Genomic DNA, 20,012 nt, shown 5'->3' with positions numbered 1-20,012 from the left:
TTGCTCTTATTAATGAAACGTTGTTCTCTTTGATACTCCCTTTGTCTCCTCCTCCCACTTGTGATCAGGGAAGATTTATTTAAATCAAGGCAATTTAAATCACCAAGTGGAAATCCTCGATTTCAATCAATCATTGATTTAAAATCAACTTTTCCATTTGCACTTCAGTTATTCCTAAACAAAAGGTACATTCTCATTAGTTGATATAACTTTTAAAACACGTTGATTTACAGCTAAATAGAGCCTTTACACTAGATGTGGTGCATCTTTTTGCTAGCTAGGAGTGTATACTATATATACACACATTTTAGCAATTATATAGCTTAATATTTTCAGATTCTTATTAATGTATATTTTTAGTATGTTAGAAAATGGCGCATGATATATTGCTTATTTACGAGATAATTTTTTGCTCATGATTTGTATCAAGCTGCATTAGGGATGGTAACTGGAATTCAGTTAATTAAGGTAAATGTTACGTGCTGTTGGATGTGGTTTAAACAAAACAACCTTAAGTGTTTTGGATACATAAACTTCTATCAAAGCATGTTGCACATTTACAACTAGATGATTTATTAAAGGAACAGAGGGATTAACTGTAGTCAATGAATTAAACTGATTATTTCAGGTCAGAGTAGAAAACTTTTCAAATATGCCTAAGTGAAAGTGACTCAAGCTTAAGTGCCTATTCACCTAAGTCTCTTGAAAATGAGACAAGAGTCGCCTAAGTCAGTGGTTCTCAAAGCCGGTCCACTGCTTGTTCAGGGAAAGCCCCTAGCGGGCCGGACTGGTTTGTTTACCTGCCGTGTCTGCAGTTTTGGCCAATCGCGGCTCCCACTGGCTGCAGTTTGCTGCTCCAGGCCAATGGGGGCTGTGGAAAGCGGCGGCCAGCATGTCCCTCGGCCTGTGCCGCTTCCCGCAGACCCCATTGGGTCTGGAGCAGTGAACCGCGGCCAGTGGGAGCCGCGATCGGCCCAACCTGCGGATGCGGCAGGTAAACAAACCGATCCGGCCCGCCAGGGGCTTTCCTGAACAAGCGGTGGACAGCCTTTGAGAATCACTGTCCTAAGTTACTTCATCTGCCTTCTGAGGAGCATTTTTCATAAGGTTGTTTCACTCTGACAACCAGGCCTTGCATCTGTTTTTTATACAATTTGCATTTGGCATGGGTTCCTTTTTACCCAGAGGTACAGGAATTTCTTGAAAATATTTCCAAATAGGGTCTTTTATGACCTGCGCCCATGTCAGTTTCTTTCTCCTGTTCCCAGGTGTTGAACTGAACACTAGAAGCAGCACTCTGAAGAATGTGGTCCCTGCTTCCCACCAGCTTCTGCTTTGCCACCAGAGGCACTCCTCTCTCGTGGCACATTCTGCTCCTTCTCCCTTATTACATACCTCCCCCACCATCCCACTCTACCCCAATCTCCTTCCCACCACCCCGCCCCCGCAAGGAACAAATCAACTATCCAAGACTTCTGTTCATGAAACCCACATGTCTTTTGGCACTGCACTGTTGAGAAATCAATGGATTCCAGGTGGTTTGTATCTCTGCATACACAAGCAAAGAGAGAGCAAGGCCATTTACTTCAAGTGCCCAGAACCATCCACAAGGAAGGACTGGTATTTAGTGGGCCGATCAGTATTTCCCCGTGATCTGGAGAGTAAATTTCCACTGTGAGTGGAGTTACAAATATTCATAATTTGAGAACTGTGCCAATCAGAGCTCAGGTAGGGAGAAGCTATAAAACAGGAGTATGAGACCACCCCGGTGGACTCAGTGGATGATCCTGAGGATGCTGTATCTTTCCTCATGCTGCTGTGTAATCCTGGAATAGTCTCCTTCCTATATACCAGGAACTCCTCCCGCCCTCATGAAATACTCCTTCTATTTTCCTTGGAGAGCTTTGTGCATGTACTCTGGACAGCCACTTGGGTGCCAAAGACCAGCATTCTGAACAAGCCAGAAAAAAAGAAGCCCTAAAAAGCCAGAAGATGACTACAATTGCATCTGTGTGTCATGGGGTTGACTTGCGGTGCCTCTCCTGGCCACTCTGGAGATTAGCTCCTTCCAGGTCTGCATCCCCCTTCTGCTCCAAGTTCAATGCAGGGAATGAGTGAAGAATGCACAAGGAGATGTAGGGGGGAAAGGGGCTGGGAATGATGAGAGAAAAGATCCAGAACGCTGATATGAAGGGAAGATAGTGATCCTGGTGTGTATTGCACTTGCTGGCAGAATAAGGATAGTGCCCACTGGTTAGGATACTAGGCTGTGATCTCCAAGATCCAGGTTCATGTCTCAGCTCTGCCACAGGCTTCTTGTTTGACCTTGGGCAAGTCACTTAGTCTCTCAGTGCCTCAGCTTCCCCTCCATACAATGGGGATAATAGCACTGCCTTACTGTAGTGGGGTGTTGTTAGGATATATACATTAAAGATTGTCTGGGGCTCATACATTACAATAATAGGGAATGCCTAAGTGCCAAAGACAACAAATAAGTTTCCAATTGGCTCATTGTATATCCCAGTGTATAATGTTATTCCATTATTCAGTTTAAAAAACAAGTCACCAGAGTTAGTGCAATGTTAAGTTTGACAACCAGGTCAGAACACAACAAAAATTAAACAAGTGCAACATTAAATCAGCCACACACTCTATATTTTTGATACTCATCACACAAGCCATGTCGTATCCATTTTTGTTAAGGACTCTCATTACCTTCAGTGAGAGGTCAAGATGCCAAATGAGGGCTGGATCTGACCCATGAACAAGATTTGACATCTTTTATTTATCCAGGAAAACTGGGATAGAAAATACTCCGTGTGTGACATGGTAATTAACATGCACAAAAAAAGGGAGTCCATTATACCAAAGACACAATTTCAAGCGCTCATCTGGGCTTCCGAGTGCACCGCTCTGCCTGCCTGTTGAAGTGTGAGCTCTTGAGGCAGGGACAGTATTTTGTGTCTCATTCACCCTTATCAGCAGATCTCAGTAATTCCTTATTCCAGAGATAATGGGCTTGCAGAACCACTAAGGCCTGCTTTTGTACTGGCATAACTATATTGGTTAAAGAGTGGTGTTATTTATCAGTACAACCACTTGTGTGAACAGCTATACTGGTATAAACGGTCCTTTCACCAGTATAGCTTATTGCTCTTCCTATACTGGAAAAAGTTATACTGATATAAACCATTTTATACCAGTACAACTGCATCCCAAGTGTGTGTGTGTGTGGGGGGGGGGTATTGTTTTAAATATACCAGTATGCAAAACTGATCCAGCTTCTCAGCAGATAAGGCCTTTAGCATCTTGCTTCATTTTACAAACTCCACCATCCCTTGCTCCAAGCCTCTGGACTTTACAAGCTCCATCTTCAGCAACTGAGTTTATAAATTCCTGTAACCAGATAGCTGTGCAGTTAACTAGCTACTCCCTTATGCAAAACACATCCATCTTTTGAGTTTTTAGCTGACAGCTTAATGGTATTTTCTACTGTGCACACTCAGCCCTGCATTTCCAAAACATTTGTAACTTTGCTTTTTCAGAACAACATTTTTCTTCCATGTGAACAGCACACATAGCGCTCGTTAAGGCCGACTCATAAGCCAAGTCTGAAGGGTCAAAGTGTTGATGTTTTTCAGTTATCTAAGCAAAGAAAATGATGGGATTCTTAAAACCAAAACAAAGCAAATACATTCTGGGAAGGTGGTTGTGTTTTTAGCCTCTGATAACTCAAGGGGTTTTGCTCAAATGTAAATCGTCACCTTCATGCAGAGACTCTAGCTTTGAAAAAAGTCTTGGTTTCATTGCCATGGGATTTGTAGTGAGAAATGGCTACTCTGCCACAATCTTCAGATAGTACAGAGAAGGCAGGATGGAAAAGCTTTTGGAGCAGTAATTACCCCACTCAGGCACTTTCCCAAAAGAAGAATAACCCCTCTTCCGCTTTTCTGCTGTTGACTCCTTAAAAGGCCTAGGTAGTTAACCCTTCATTGTATGCTAACTGCACCATGGCTCCTCAAGAAGCCAATCCCAGTCTACCTAGCTGGCTTTCCGAGCTCACACCACTCTCCTGCCTTATTTGGGAAACCTTCACTCTGCAAGGTCTTGGCACAGCCTCAATAGCCAAGGAACCTTTTGCGGACCTGGCGTTTTGACAAAGATTGAGTGAGACAGGCCCACCAATAATGAGTCCTTAGCCCTGGTGAGAAACAGAAATGAAGAGAAAAGGAGTACTTGTGGCACCTTAGAGATTAACCAATTTATTTGAGCATAAGTAGCTCACGAAAGCTTATGCTCAGATAAATTGGTTAGTCTCTAAGATGCCACAAGTACTCCTTTTCTTTTTGCGAATACAGACTAACAAGGCTGTTACTCTGAAACCTGAGACATGAAGAGGGGACTGCAAGCTACCACGGCACCATGAAAACACCCTCAAGGGACTGGAGTCCCGGTTGGTAGGCGAGCCCTTCTCCAGGAAGATCACAAAGGAAACCCACGCAGCGAGAGACAGAGCCACAAACGCACGGTAAAAGTTTGCACATTAGATGCACGAACAAACACCCACACTTCGGAGCCAAGCCGTGCTGCGTTCCATTCCCTTCCGCCGCCACTAGTCTCGCGTCCGCCCCCCGCAGGGAGGGAAGGAGGCGGCGCCGTCCACTGATTGGCCTGTAGCCTCATACATATTCAAATTAGCCAGTCCATTCAGCTTTCCAGGCAGCGCCGGACTTCCATCTCCCCGCCCCGGCGCTCCATATGCAGCGAGATGACCCGCGGACTGGATCGGCTGCTGTTGCATAGTCAATCAGCCCCGCCCCTCCAGGGCTGCCTGGGGGGAGTGGGAATAAAGTCAGATAGCGGATCTGGCAGCAAAAGGAAAACGAGGGGGAAAAAAACCCACACAAGAAAGTTTCCTGCTAACTTTGCAGCCGCGGCAGCAGCTATGCCCGTGCGGTGCGGTGCCTCGGGGCTCGGGGGGCTCGGATCGCCTTAGGAAGGGGAGGGAGGGGGAGAGACGAAAGTGTGGGGCTGGCCGGATTAAAGCAAAATAAAGAGCAGCACCCCTCCCCCTAAGCGAGAAGGACCCAGCAGAAGCGCGTGGGGTGGAGAAAACATCCCGGGGAGAGCTGACCGGAGGCAGTGAGCGAGGAGAGGAGGGAGGGGGAACACAGAGACCCAGGCAGGCGGCAGAGTTTTGGGGAAAGATGAGCTTGTTGTCAGCCATAGACACCAGTGCTGCTTCTGTCTACCAGCCTGCCCAGCTCCTCAACTGGGTCTATCTGTCGCTGCAAGACACCCACCAGGCCAGCGCCTTTGATGCCTTCAGACCCGAGCCCTCTTCTTCCCAGCACCCCGATCTCAGCTACACCAAGAACAGCCCGGAGCTGGGCTCGTCCCTCAATTCCAGCTATCTGAACAGCTTCTTCCAGCTCCAGAGGAACGAGGTAGGTGCCTTTCCCCCTGTGGCTGCCGAGTGGGCTCGCTCGGCTGGGTGCAATCGTTTCGCACACCGTCTGAGCGGAGCCGGGAGGGGGGACAGTGTCTCTGCTGCCAGAGGAGCCGACCTGCAATCTGTGATCGCTTTGCAAAAGAATCGCAGAAAGTTCACTCTGAAATTTAGCCCCAACCGCCATGATGTTTGAGAAGTTTCTCCCGTTTTTCTGGAGTTGGATTCCTGCTTTTTTAAACAAAAGCTGTCCGGACCAAAGGGAGCCTTTGCTTTTAATCGTTTTTGTAAAGTACAGGGGGAGGACTTAAGCGCTGGAGAAAGAGTTCCCTTCTTCTAAATCGGTGAAAAATAACCAGTGCAGGATATTTAACCAGTGATCCTGGTTTGTCTCTCCAATTTCGGATCTTGCCCTAAAAGCCCTCAGTTTTGTTGGAAATGGCTTTTTATTTTTTCCAACCAGTAAAAATGCAGCTTTAGCTGTAACTTTCTGCTGTTGCTGATGTTGCCAAGTCTGCGCAAATGAATTGCGCTCAGCATTGTGTTCAGATGGGAATGCAACCAACGTTGTAACAAAGTTTATTTCACTTTCAGGTTGGGGGTGGGTGGGGAATTACCGTTGGCTTCTGTGCGGGAGGTATGGCCTGTATTTAAATTATATATTTTCAAACCCCCTCCCCCCGGAGTGTGCTAGGCACACAACTTCTGTTGACAATCTGGTAAACGATTACACTGATTTATTTGCATTGCTATCCCGGAGCTGAACCAGATAGGGTATAACTACTAATAACAGGAGGGGGAGGAGGGGAAGGACAAAAAATACATTATAACATTTTAAGTCAGTGAAATTACTGAAGTTTAAAACATCCCTCTCATGCTTAAAATTAGGACTGGAAATACAGGATACCATTGTTAGATACAGATCTTACTTAAATAAATAGCATGCAGGTGGTAGAACTGAAGCTGAACATTTTAATCAGTAATGATGGGAGACTGAAAACATTGGGATTGTTTACTTTAGAAAAGAGGTGATGAAGGGATGTGATAAAAGTACATAAAATAATGGTCTACAGCAGAATCTTCTGTTCTCCCTGTCTCATACCACAAGAAAAAGGGAACAGTCAATGACATTAAAAACTGATAAAGGAAATCTGTTATGTGGGGAAGTATTTAAACTGTGGAACTCACTGACCCATGGAATTCCAGAGGCCAAGAACTTAATATTTAAAAAGGGTTCGGAAATTTAAATGGGTATCAAGAATATGGCAAAAATTGTAAAAGAGATATAAAACCTCCTGGTTCGGGTTTTAAGACCCTCTCTAACTACTAGCGACCAGGACAAGACCTAATGTGGTGTCATTCTTTCACTTTCACCTGATGCTGCCCACTGTAGAAGATAGGATACTGGAATAGATGGATGTTGAGTCCGATGCAGTATGGCAATTCTTAGGTAATGGAGTTTCAGAACATTCCTGAAGCCTATTTAAACTAAGGAACAGGTTAAAAGGAGCTTCCACTTTAAAGTATAGGACTCTTTATTATTTTATTATTATTTTGGCAGAGGAACCAAAGCTAAGGAATCTTCAGATAAAATCAGCAGCCAAATTTTTGGCATAATTTTATTAATGGGTTATTAGTGATGCGATTAGGAAGAACCACCAAGGAAACAAGTTTAAAATTCAGTTAGACTTCATTTAATAATGGAATGTTTTGCAGAAGCAAATGTAGCCCCAAATGGACAAGTCTGCTGTTTTTTAAAAGGAAGTTATTCAACATTGAGAAGTTCCATGTCCAAATTCTTATTCAGTGTAATTCCTTTAAAAAGGTAAAAAATGCAGAATTCAAAAGCAGTGTTCTTTTAGCAAAGTCAGCAGGCAGTGGGAGTCAAACACAGAACTGTACACCTGTCAGTTCCAAGTTGACTGATATTGTCATTTTGCATTTGAGTTGCACACATTCTGGTTTCGAGACAGAGTTAAGAATCCAGAGTTTCAGTCTTCGTAGTCTCTCTCATTATGGGGTTGAGAACACTGTGCAGCTCAGCATTTGCTAATGTTAGAATCCATTCTGTTCAGAGTGAAGTGTTTTCCCCCTAATGTAAAACTAGCCAAAAGTAATGTGTGGCTGCAGCTAGGGAAGCTGGGAAATTGTGTCCCAGGAACAGAGCTCTTGGTAGAGATTCTTGGTCTTTGTAAGGTTCCTTCTTTCTGTGCCCACTGTACAATTTGTAACTAGGATGTCATCCTTCTCTCCATCAGAAACATCACACTCTGGGAAACATTTCTCTCTAGTTCTTTCTCTACGTCCAAAACCTATTCTCACCATCTCTACTTCAAGACTCAGTCCCTAGGTTTACTAGGCCACTTCCAGATGGCTGCTTCTGTTGTATGTTGCAACCTACAGCTTTATCAACCCCATCCTCACCAAGCACTCATGGTGAGTGTGACTGCTAAATTTACCTGTGCTACGTGTCTGCTAAGGCCCCCACTCAGGTAGGGAGCATGCAGATGCAACTGTGTTTTACTCCTTTCACTCTTGTAACAACTTCATAAAGCACTTCATTCACATCAGCTGAGAATGCGAACACTGTACAAAGTCTGTAGGATTCAATATCCAGGAAACATGGAGTCATGATTCCATGAGGATACTTCATATTTACAGAAGATCAGGCTTGTTTGCAATTTTCACAAATGCATTCTCCTGCTTCTGACAGCAATTGACCAGAGCATGCAACTGATCTGAGGCACTTTTTTAATTTCACATTAGTGTGTCTATTGTACTTGTTAATCAAGAATTTGCTCTTCTACAGCATCTTTCATTTAAGAATCACCAAAAATTTAGACATGCTGTAGCTCAAAACAGCTCAAGCTGATCCAACTTCTGGACAGAGTGGAGAAGTGTAAGCTTGAACGTTTCTTGGCAGGAAAAACCCCAAGAGGATTTCTTCCAATGTCATATTCTTAATTCTTGAAATTCTAATGTCTGTTTTTGTCAACAGTTTCAAATGCTATTAAGTACATACTTAGTAGTTAGACTGTGTACAATTATTTTCGGGAGCAATGGTGCCGTATATTTCTTTTACATCAAGTGGGTTTGTGTGATGCCTTTGGAACACAAATAGCTTTCCAAAGTTAAACTGTTAACTGTTTTCAATATAGTGCTTACTTTGGGTGGCGGTTTTTCCTCCTAGTTTTGAACTGGCTTGGCTTAGCTTCGGGCTGAGCTGTGACAATGATTGACGCATAGCTTGTACACAATATTTGGAGAGTGACTTAATGAGAGGCCAAAATAGCAACAGATTGAGAAATGATAGGATCATAGGGAATATAATAAGCATGTGTACAGCATGTTGTCGTGCAGCTGAAAAATTTTTCAGAGGAGATCGCTTGGAAAAGTAGACAGTTCATGAAAAGTTGCTATTATACAGGACTTGCAAGTCTGCATGGTAGTGCCTGTGTATGTGACTTGCATGCTGACCAAAGGAACTGGACAGAAAAAAATGCCGGCATCCACAAAGTACTTGTGCACTTAACCAAGATTTTTGTCCTCCAGACTTTTTTCCACTACACTGGATGCCTTCTAGATAAACATGATGAATACAGCTGTTTGGTGCATAAAAGCTCCTTGTACCAACAAAAAGGCAACAATAAAGGTTTAAACAGTACATTGACAATGAATGTTTTGTTCCATCTGTGAGACTCATTTCACAAAACAGACCTGGTTTTAAATAAAATTTTACTGGAGTAGTTATTGCCCAAGATATGAAATGAAGGCATTTTGGAACAGCAACGATGCTATTTAACTCAACTTAACTTTCATTAGAACCTGGTTCTTTGGAGGCAAGTATTTGAGGTTTGTTGTCAGGTTGCTTACAAGAGATTTAATGTAGTTGAGAGTCAGCCGGGTAACTCTGTCAGTAATTGAGAGACCTAGGATAATGGTGTGGCCGATTTGTATGTTGTTTTCCATACTCACTTTCAACAGGCTGCCTACCAAATTGGTACAGAATGTGGTCCTGTAGAGATAGCCACCATTACATAGGGACATGGGGTTTCCATACCATAACAGATTTGGCTTATCAAGTTCAGTGTCCTAACTCCAGCAGAGGCCAATCCTATACTTGAGAGGAAGCACCATGTCTTTATGATACACAACCATTTGTGCAATGCTGTACATGGTACTGGAGAGAGGGGAAATCCTTCCTCTGCAACAGCCCTGCTACATCTGGTCTATTTACCATTATTTTAACATGCATAACTGCAAGTATTTACTGATTATAAAAGCGTAACTAGAAGATAACTTGGTACCCTGTGACCTCCCAAATCAACTTCTTACAGACAAGGAAGAACTAATTGGTAATGAGAAAACATGAGCTACATGAATTCACCATTGTAAGGAATGGATTCACCAGTTTAGAAAGGCAATTTATTTGGCAGGTGGCAGGGGAATTAAGAAATCTAAAGGATGTCCGGTGGGAAGTAGTACTAACACCTATTGTAATGGAAGAATGCTAGGTGGCTGAAGACCACCAGCCCATCCTCACATTAGTGAGGTTCCAAAGAGAAAAGGGTTAATGTTAATTAAATTAACAGGTAATATTAAACTGGGAAATGTGAATGCCAGTGAGGACAGAGACAATACAAAGATACTTGAGGCCCTATTTGCTTAAAATCTCTCTATTTTTTTTTCTACCTAAATATCAACTTTACTTGCCTCAAATCAGCCTATATGTGCCTAAACAGAGATTCATGTGCCTAAGTGTGGCTAACAATATGAGCAGAAAATAACAAAATGAAATTAACTATAGTAAAAGGTAAGTACATATACACCGGGAAAAGATACTCCCATGCACTGATATTCAGTGGGAGGAAGAAATATAGGTGTGATGGGGACAGTAGATCAGATGCAAACTGAAAATGTTACATGGCAACAAAAAAAAAAAGGCCTTTGTAATTTTGACTGCATACAGACAAGCTTTAATTACCTCAGGGAGTAGGACATAGTCCTGTATATCTGTAGCTCAACTTGATTGTAAAATCTTTGGGGCCTTTGATTACGTTTGTACAATGGGGCTTGGGCCTCGAGGCATTACTATTATACAGATAATAAACTGTGTGTATGGTAACACCCATTGTTTCATGTTCTCTGTGTATATAAATCTCCCCACTGTATTTTCCACTGCATGCATCCGATGAAGTGAGCTGTAGCTCACGAAAGCTTATGCTCAAATAAATTTTAGTCTCTAAGGTGCCACAAGTCCCCCTTTCCTTTTTGCGGATACAGACTAACACAGCTGCAACTCTGAAACCAGATAATAAACTGTAGCAGAAGTGTTGCATTTGCTGTAGTTAGGTGGCTCTGAGCACCTCATTCATTACCAGACAGAGAGCCAAAGTGGAATGAGTGCAGATGATCAGAATGACTAATTATACTTTTAGCAAAGCAATGATTAAAAGTCTGGAGGAATATTACTGTATATTAATATGTGAAAGATGTAAATAGTAAGTATTGAGAGGAATTACTTATGGTGGGGCGCATAAGAAAGTGGGATGAAATCAAAAAAGGGAAAATCAAGGCAAAATATCAAGAATGGCTTCCCCAAAGTAAAGTCTAAAAGCTGGTGGATTTTCCCTTTGAAGGGAAGTGATGGGAGTCCTGTAGGTTCGGACTCTTCAAATTAAACTGGGCACTAGTAAAAACAGTGTAGGGACCTAACTTGTACTTGCAAAGGAATGGATCAGGTGACTTGTTATCCATCTCTCATTTCTAGGAACACCACACACTAACTTCATACTTTTTTTCTTCTAAACTTATCAGTTTTGAGGGAGATGGTAAGAAAAGAGACTGATGAGTTTTCACTACACTCTTTGTATTTTCTGAACGTAGAAACTGCCATACATGATCATACCACTGGTCCAGTAAGTTCAGTATCCTGTCACTGACAGCAGATGCCTCAGATCAAGATGCTAGAAACCCTTCAATAGGCAGTTCTGGGATAACCTGTCCCTAGGGCAAGCTTCCTCCTGTTCCCCATAGAAGTTAGCTTATGCTCTGCAGCATGGGAGTTTATATCCCTTCCAGATCTCTTGTTTATTTAAAATTTTTACTATTCTAAATCTGAATATTCTCATCATCCATACTAATGTATAATCCCTTAAATATTTCAGTCAGATGTTTCCTAACGTCTCCATTTCAGGATAAATAAGTTCAGTTACTAGCCAACTTTTATTTAAGATCTGTTGTGGGAAAGGTGAATTGATAGCCACAGCCATGAAATTTAAAAAGGTTGTTTTCAGTACCATAAAAGGTGTGTTTTAAGATGACAAAAATAAGTATTTTTATTCATGCCAAATGCTTGTCATCCTTGAAGCAAATGCAAGAATTACCATTAGAGCAATGTCTTCAAGGCCCTAACCATAAAGTACCAAATGGACTTCAGTAGGGCTACTCATGCGAGTAATGATTACTTACATAAATGAAGACAGCAGGACTATGCCTTGTGTTGGGCCACGGCAATAAGCTTCCTTGATGGCTCTTCTCTGGAGAGCTTTTCAGTTTCAGCTATGCCCATAACCTGTCTGTCGAGCCAGAGTAGTTTACCTCTTCTCTGTAGAAAAATAAATTTAAACAGCTGTAAAACAAAACAAAACATGTTTTCACCTATTTCCTCTTTAATCAAAGATTTGCTGGAATTTCCAGGTCAGTGGAAAAATAATTGTGGATATATTATGTTTATAACCCCAAAGATATCAATAAGATTTGTAATACATTAAAAAGGCATTTAACGCTTGAAACACAGTCTATAGACCGACACAGTGTTAAACATACGAACAGGCCTATGGGCCCAAAATTATAACAAAACATGCTGTAACGATGGTCTGTTTCTTATGCTTGATTAATTTCCTCATTGTCATTTTTCTCACTATTGTTCATGTAATTACTGGCACTTGTGAACTGCACACTTGACATGATAGGCAAAAGCTCAACAATCCTCTGCCTTCTGATTCCTTTCAGAGTAATAGGAGATGACTAACCATCACTTTTTTTGTAAATTACAAGTAGCTTATGACCATTTAAAGTATCAGTGAACTTTAATTCTAGCCAATTAAAAAAAAGTTAAAAATAGTTTCATGAACACCCCTCCAGCTACTATTGCCTGCTATTTTCTATTTCCCCACACAAACAGGGGAACCTGACAACACAGGTGAAAGAGTGAACCTGACTAGACACACAAAATATTGTCAAATAGACAAAGCAGTCAAACTGGAACAAAATAACTTTTTGACCCTAACTTTTCAGTTCTATCATTTTTATCTGTTACTTGAAACAATAGGTAAAAAATTCCAGAGGGAAGCGAGATTGTTTTATGCTGACTGTGTCCCTTTAAATCTTTCCTTTGCATAACCCTAGAAATACTGAATTCAACCCCCCCAAAAAAAACTTTTGAGATTTCAAGATACCAATCCCAATAACGTAATTGGGGCCCGGTATTAAGTTTATTTTTACATTTTCTTCATTAATTAATGCTTGTGAAAGATTCCATTTTCCACCTGAAATCCTCCCTTTATTCACAGGCATTATGGGGAAGCAGCCAGGAGCAGTGCAAGCTTCCTCCCTGTTGCCCAGCCAGCATGCCCCAATACTCTTTAGGAGAAATTACCCCTAAGCGTGAGGAGGTCAGATTTCACAGTCTGTTCAGTGCTTAGTATCTCCGTTGAGATTTTGAACGAAACTGCCAATTAGTGCCAAATGCATTTGTAACTTCTGTGGTGTAATGTAAACCTGAACAGGACTACAGGGGGTTGGACTAGATGATCTCCTGAGGTCCCTTCCAACCCTGATATTCTATGATTCTACTTATTTCACTGCATAAGGTTTTGGATGGAAAAGGATTTTGGTCATTACCAACTCAGAGCAGATTTAAAACAACAGTCTCGATATAGAAGACTCCATAGCCCATTAACAGTTGCTTTATTTCGAACTCCTGTGTTGCTACGTATTTTTTGTTGTTGTTGTGTAGTCTCCTATGAGATGCACCATCCAGCTGTGTTAGAGGGAGGCAGTCAACTTCACTTACCAAAAAAAGAGAGACCGAATGAGTACGTCCTGATTTTTTAAAAAAAATCCTCTAAGAGATTTATAAGGGGGTTTCTGTTCCTCTGTTGATTTTCAGAAGGGTCTTTAGGATGGTGGGGCAAAAGCCACAGCACCAAACCTGCTCTCCATCATACCTCACTCGGCTCTTCATATGTCTGCTGCTGTCAGTTCAGTTTCAGTTTTGCTACTGCTGTCCTGGTAAACACCATCTTACAGAGTCTGGGAAAGAGCATGCATGCAAGTACCCTAAGGAATAGTGCATCGGATTGAGGCCATCATACTACTGCATGAAACAAGAAGCGCAAGTGACCAAATTATACATTATGACACATGCCAACTCTTTCTTATTCTTAAAGCAGAGCCAGGATTAACCAGCAGAGCAGTTTGGCTACTAAAGGGAAATCCTGCTCGTTTTACTTAGTGGAGTTATCCCATTGAATACAATTGGATTCCTCACCTGAGTAAGGACAGCAGGACTCAGCCCTAAATTGGTCCCACTGATTTTGAAGTAGCTTCAGCTGCAAAAGCCTTTCCTCTGTTGCTCCTTTACCCTCCCAGTTTCTGAAATTAACGCTGCTGAATTAAGCAGTGCATATGCTTTTGCTTCATTATCTAAGCAGTTAAAGTTTATGTACACTTGGGCATTTACATCATGGCAACAAAGGAGTCCTCCACACAGTGTTCCATAGCCACTTAATATCATATCAAAGGCTGAACCACATTTGGAAAACTGGCAAGGGCATGAGAGAGCAGAATTAATTAATTGCAAAACCTAATTCAGCTCCCAGGAGAATTACATGGAACTAATAATTTATAGTTAAGTTCTTATTAATTAGTTTTTGAAAAGTTAGCAGCAGAGAAGAGCCCGGTTACATGTATTTTCATTCTGGCAGCCAATAGTCTTTCCACCAATCTCATATAAACAATTTGGAATTTTGCATTCCCAGAAACCCCTAATTGATGGCAGACTTAGCACTCATTTTCTGTCCCAACCCAGACTCCCCAAGATAAACCACATAAGACTTTTTAGTTAGGTTTTTCACGCAGAATATGTAACACTGCAGTATTTATCTTACCTTGCATTCCAAGAGACCTGAACAAGCTGTTACTGTAGCTAAGTACCATGGAGTGATCTTTCATTCATTCTTCCTACAGAGATCCTCGTGGGGCGGAACAGTCCACAGGAAAACCACTCAGCTGTTTAGAACAGCAAGCAAAAAACAAGTTTGCTGATGAAATAGCACAGGTAATGTGGGTAGGGAGGTAGGAATTTGACCAGGACACTTGTTAACATGCCTGTTCTTGTGAAAAGTGACATGGAACTTAAATCCTCAAAACCAGATATAAAACCAAGTTCTCTTCCAAGATATGAAAACTTCCCCCCTGTTATTGTAAATTTTTTTTTTGGGGGGGGGGGGGGGGGTGAATGAAGGGAGGGGTAAGCATGGCTAATATTCATCAACTATCAGTAGTTGTACTGGTCCTCTGGAAGGAAAATGGACTTTAAAAAAATCACCATGTTGTCTCTGCTTACTAGGCCAGGAATAGTGCTAAAAAAAAGAAAATGTTTTCTGGTTCAAAGTTTCTGGGCAGTGAAGCCAAGAGGACACTTGATTTAACATAAGTACAATGATATTGGATGTTTCCTTAAAACTGCTGCATCGTTCCAGAAGATATAAGAGTTAGTATTTGCACTTCCCTCTTTATGTGAAATCTGAGACGCAATTTGATGCCCATTTTGCCACACTCAGGCAGTTCCATTTTAAGAGGACCTACAATGAAATGCTTACATTAGGCAGAGAATATTAGGCTTTGCTCCTTTGACACTATATGAAGGAAACTTCATTCAGCCATCATAGCTCCTCTTGAACCTGAAAGTATTTTGTAAGTTTTGCAAAACTATTGAGATTCAAAAAATCTAGAAAGACAGGATTTCACTAAAATCTGATAGGACTTAAGCAGATAATGTTTCATGAGTGGCATGAGTTAGATAATGCTTTGACATGTGAGGTCAGTCTAATCTTTCATGTGACACAAAATACTGATATCTAGTTACAGAGGAAACTAACATAGATTCACCTGGGGAAGATAAGATGAGATACAGAACTAAGAGTTTGTGCATTTTTATTTTTAATCCCCTAACCTATCAGGTCTGGAAGCAGATGTTTTATACACTTGGGAAGCCAAGATTATCAGCTTTCCAAGGATATGACAGTTGTTTCTAGCCTTGGTGGCTTGTGAGATATCACACTTTAAAACCGTCACCGATCTATCATGGACTTTTTGGCATTGGTTAAGTCTGAATATGTATTAACAAGTCCCAGATTTAGAACCAGAGAAATCTGAAATCCCTGCAATATTGTAGATGTCTCATTCTGCAGCTCTTCAGGTCCCACTGAACTGCTGAAACTTACTGCATGCTCTTTACAACTAAGGAATTACGTTCTGCATTTCTTGAGACTGATCGTGAGTGAGGTAAAAGCTTTCTGCATGGCTCACAAAAGCGCTGCAGTCTCTTTGACTCCTGCAGCCTATTTGGAGGGCTGCTTCAGCCTTGTAGCAGCTGCATAATGCTGCTTTAGTCATTGCATGACCACCTGCATCCATTACCTTCAAAGGGCAAGAATCTGTGGCTCTGCCCCATCTGACAACCACATAACAGAGCAACATCTTAAGAGGATGTGGAGGCTGGTTCTATCTCAGCTACCTGCCAGCCAGCCAGCAAAGCATTTTAGAGAGGTACATGGTTCAGAGAAGGCTTTCCCCCAAGCTAACAGCTCCCACCTCCCAAACTTACCAGAGGGTGGGTGGGTGTGTTTGAGGGGGGAGTCCACATTTCTTCAGGTTAGATCAACAGCTAGACAACCAGGGTACATGTCTCAGAGCTATGGACCCCTTGGGCTGGATAGATCCAAAGCAGCAAAAGTTACTCTGTAGTTATCAGAAAGTTATTTTATTGATTGCATCTTAAATTGTGGGAAGCCAAACAAGTAAATGAAAGCTTAAACAAAAAACAGAACATGATTAAGATGTAAACGTGTACTTTCATCCATCCTTCCTCCCCCGCCACCCCTGTTAATTAGTTTCCATTTAACAGGGCAGACTTCATACCTCCAACCGATATCATGGAAAATAAGCCTAGATTAAAAAAATCTTTAAAACTGACTTGAAAAGGAGACTGTTTCTTTATTAACGTGTAAATTAAGTGTTTGAGAGAGGTCATATGGTAAAGGGCTAGCTAACTTGGACTATAATCTGAGCAGAACTGCAGCCAATTAGAAGAGTCGTTGTAGACACATAAAAAACTATGCAAAACCTGGAGTTACCAACTTACAATTCCAGCCTACAGCTTCGTAAACAGTTCTCTTTCTATTTGTGTTAATACAACATTTGTCTTACTCAAGAACTGGCGTTAAACCCCAAACATATTGTGAAGCTCAATCTGGCTGGACGATTTATTGTTTTCTACTGCTGACAGTGACCTGAGGTTTGTCTCTTAAACTTTGGCAGCCATTGTACAGGTTGCCGTGCCAAGAAGGCATTATTAAATCAAAAGTATATAAACAAAACTGTCTCAGATTTATGGGTTAAATTAAATTATAGCAAAATGTTTAACCATCAGATAACTGCACAGGAGGTAAATGCCTTCTTTATGTTTTAAACAGGAATTATTTTTCATGCATTTGGAGTGTCAGAAGACCCACCAAATAAAAGGAAACCTGACCCTTGTTTTTTTTCACTCTATAGGTCAAACTGAGACAAAATCTCCTGTAGGAAGGAGAGACGTTAATAGAATGTGACAATAGGTATTAAAGTGCAAAAATTAGAATATGTCCATCCGCTTCCCATATTGCTTTTTAACCTCACATCTTTGAGCAACCTGCCTTGACGCCCATAAAACTCTGTGCTTATTTTTAACAGAGTAAGGAGGCACTTTTGAATCGAGCTATTGGCCAGAGATCTAATATGTTGCAATCCCTCTCCCCGCCTCAGAAGGTAAGGAAGATCAGTAGTCTGTAACTTGGGGAGATTCAGCTGCATGCAGTCCAGAGACAGAGGGAATGAAAGCTCCTGTGGGGATGTGTAGCAGTAATTTGCAGTGTGAATGATCTCTCTTGTCCCTAATATAGTGCTCATGTGTTAGAACATCTCTTTAGTATAAGTGGGCAGTTGTTTAGCATTCAGAAGATGAAAAGGCTCCCTGCAGAGCTTGGTACGAGAATTAGAAAGCTCCTTCAAGACTGTATGTCTGACCAGTGGAAATCTTTATAGTTGCCTTCTCATCCCTTACTCCCACCCTGAGGGCTTTTCCCGGGGTCACTGCTACACTATCATGGTGATTTGGGGCTCAGTGCTGCTCCCACTGACAGCGAAGGGAGCAGGAGCAGGTAGCAAGGGCAAGAGGCAGGGGAAGCTACTTGGACTTGGGAGTCATTTTGAGTACAACAAAATTTGTCACAAGAGCCCCATGTAGTTTTGTGCACTACTAGGCTGCGCATTTCAGTAGGCAGTCTGGGGCTTCTCCCCCGACCTCCCCAGCTGTTCTCTAGCCACTGACACAGACTTAGGGGAGTTGGGTGATGAAATCTGATGGAGCTCTTTGCATGCCTGTTTCACAGGAAGCATAGAAGTGACCAGTCTCGGGTAGACTTTTTAGCTAATCCTCGCCAAACCAAGAATATCACCCCTTCTAATTTACAGATGAGGAAACTGAGGCACAGAGGGATTGGGTGGCTTCCCTAAGGTTGCACAGTGAATTATCGGCAAATATAAGACTAACTTCCATGCCCTTGCTCAGTGCACTAAGCTATACTACACCTCTAGCTCCAGATCTCTGTGTCTGCAAGCACCATCCCTCTGGAGAATTCTTGCAATTCCTCTCCTCAAGAAAGGCATATCTAATTATACAGTGGTCTAGAATTCCTTTCCCCTCACGCTGAGAAGCTAAGGGAAGGAACAGCTGTCATAGTTTGGGGTCAGACACTGGTGCACCAGGTTTGATAAAATAAGCATCTGCCAGAATCTGACGGTAGGCAAGGCGTCTTCCTTTCACCCAGTTAAATTCACATCCTTATTCGCTTCTGCATTTCAGAATTCTGGAAGAGAGAAACTATGGGAAAGGCTATTGTCACGAGAGGCATAGCTCACTAAAGAGGTCCAGATCCAGATATTGAGGTGCTTCTCTGAATCCAGACCTGGCAGCTTTCTGATAGACACCCCTTGGGATCTACAATTTTTATGCAAAACTGTTTGCCTGAAAAGGGCCTAATATATCATTTAACAAGGATTTTTAATACCAGCACACCAGCATTACAGCAAAGACAGGAGTTTACACTTCACTCTCCCTCTCCCCCATCAAGGCAGCTGGAGCAAGCTGCAAAGAATAGCCATCCTTCCCTGTGCCAAGGTGAAGGCTTATTTGGGGTGTAGAATTGTTCATTCAACAACAGTTCCCCTCCCCAACCTGCCTCCTGTATTCATACTGACTATTTAAACTAAGTATTAGCTTCAAAAGTTTCTGGAGGTAACAGACCACCAGTGCATACTTTTTTAAAGGGACACCAACTCTTCATTTTAGTGCTGTGTACATCTTGGTTTTGCATGTAGAGCTTGTCAGGGATCAGGAAATGGAAATCATACCTAGTGATCAGAGCAGAGGTTGGGGGCAGATGCCAGAGCCAAGGATCAGAACCAAAGTCAGGAATCAGAGGTGAGGGTCTGATGAGCTGGAGTCAGAGCCTGAGGTCAGAGCTGGAGTCAGAGCCAGGTTACCTGGAGTGAGTGAAAACAAGAGCAGGGCTGGGAACAAACAAGCACAGACACTATCAGAGCCTTAGAGGAATGTTTTGAGTAGCCAGTGCCTTGCTCCTGCTGCTGGTTTTAAGAGCAGGTCTGCTGATTCCCTCAGCTGATCAGGCAGCTTGGCCAATCAGGTATCTCAATTGGGGTCCAGCTGTTCTCATTGGGGTGCCTGGGCATTAAGCTAGCAAGTAAGCAGGCTAGCTGTGGTCTGTTATTCTGAGAGAGCTTGATTTCTGTCTCATTCTCATACTTATCAAACCGATCATGTAAGGTGTAGGAGCTAGTTTAACAGGACAAATATAACCCCACGGAAGTCAATAGGGTCAGACTAGGAATGAAGTTGTCCTTGTCTTATTTTGTTATCTTTGTTTCTGTTGCTTAGATGCACAAACAACAATCACATGTAAGTTTAATCATGTTAAGTTATGAAGAGTGGGTTTTTTTTGTGACCATTGATTCTGGGACAGGAAATTCCTCAATGGTTAATTGACCCGCACAGAATAAAGGAATATTATTTTTCATTCCAGACAGAATTCCAGCTGAAATCATGTTCATTAAATTACAGCCACAGAAAAATATACTTGAGTGATTGATATAGCCAGAGCCAGCAGCCAAAGAGAAATAGTGCAACTCCTTTAAAATGTCTCCCCGGCTCTCTTCTCAC

At 42.0% G+C, this 20,012-nt stretch overlaps 1 protein-coding gene and 1 long non-coding RNA gene across 3 annotated transcripts in view; one reads left to right on the top strand and one right to left on the bottom strand.

Moving 5' to 3' along the window:
• The first annotated feature begins 4,821 nt into the window (after positions 1-4,821).
• ZCCHC24 (zinc finger CCHC-type containing 24) overlaps positions 4,822-20,012 on the top strand; it is a 152,476-nt gene continuing 137,285 nt past the window's right edge. The window contains exons 1-2 of one of the 2 annotated variants that reach the window (XM_027829499.3): positions 4,851-5,447; positions 17,468-17,542. In XM_027829499.3, coding sequence (XP_027685300.1) covers positions 5,208-5,447; positions 17,468-17,542 — 315 coding nt within the window. In that variant the 5' untranslated portion in view covers positions 4,851-5,207. Of the gene's footprint in view, positions 5,448-17,467; positions 17,543-20,012 lie in introns of both variants that reach the window. The other variant, XM_007067262.4, reaches the window with a different exon arrangement.
• LOC122466568 lies at positions 11,888-19,401 on the bottom strand. Its single transcript, XR_006292197.1, has 4 exons — positions 19,187-19,401; positions 16,344-16,477; positions 14,623-14,743; positions 11,888-12,080 (listed from the first exon to the last, which is right to left on the bottom strand). It is a non-coding gene; the product is annotated as an uncharacterized LOC122466568 (long non-coding RNA).

The sequence above is a fragment of the Chelonia mydas genome, chromosome 7 (genome assembly GCF_015237465.2).
Source record: "Chelonia mydas isolate rCheMyd1 chromosome 7, rCheMyd1.pri.v2, whole genome shotgun sequence".
In the NCBI taxonomy this organism is placed as follows: domain Eukaryota; kingdom Metazoa; phylum Chordata; order Testudines; family Cheloniidae; genus Chelonia; species Chelonia mydas.
The sequence above is the reverse complement of the archived record's forward strand: the minus strand, read 5'-3'. Positions and strand labels throughout refer to the sequence as shown.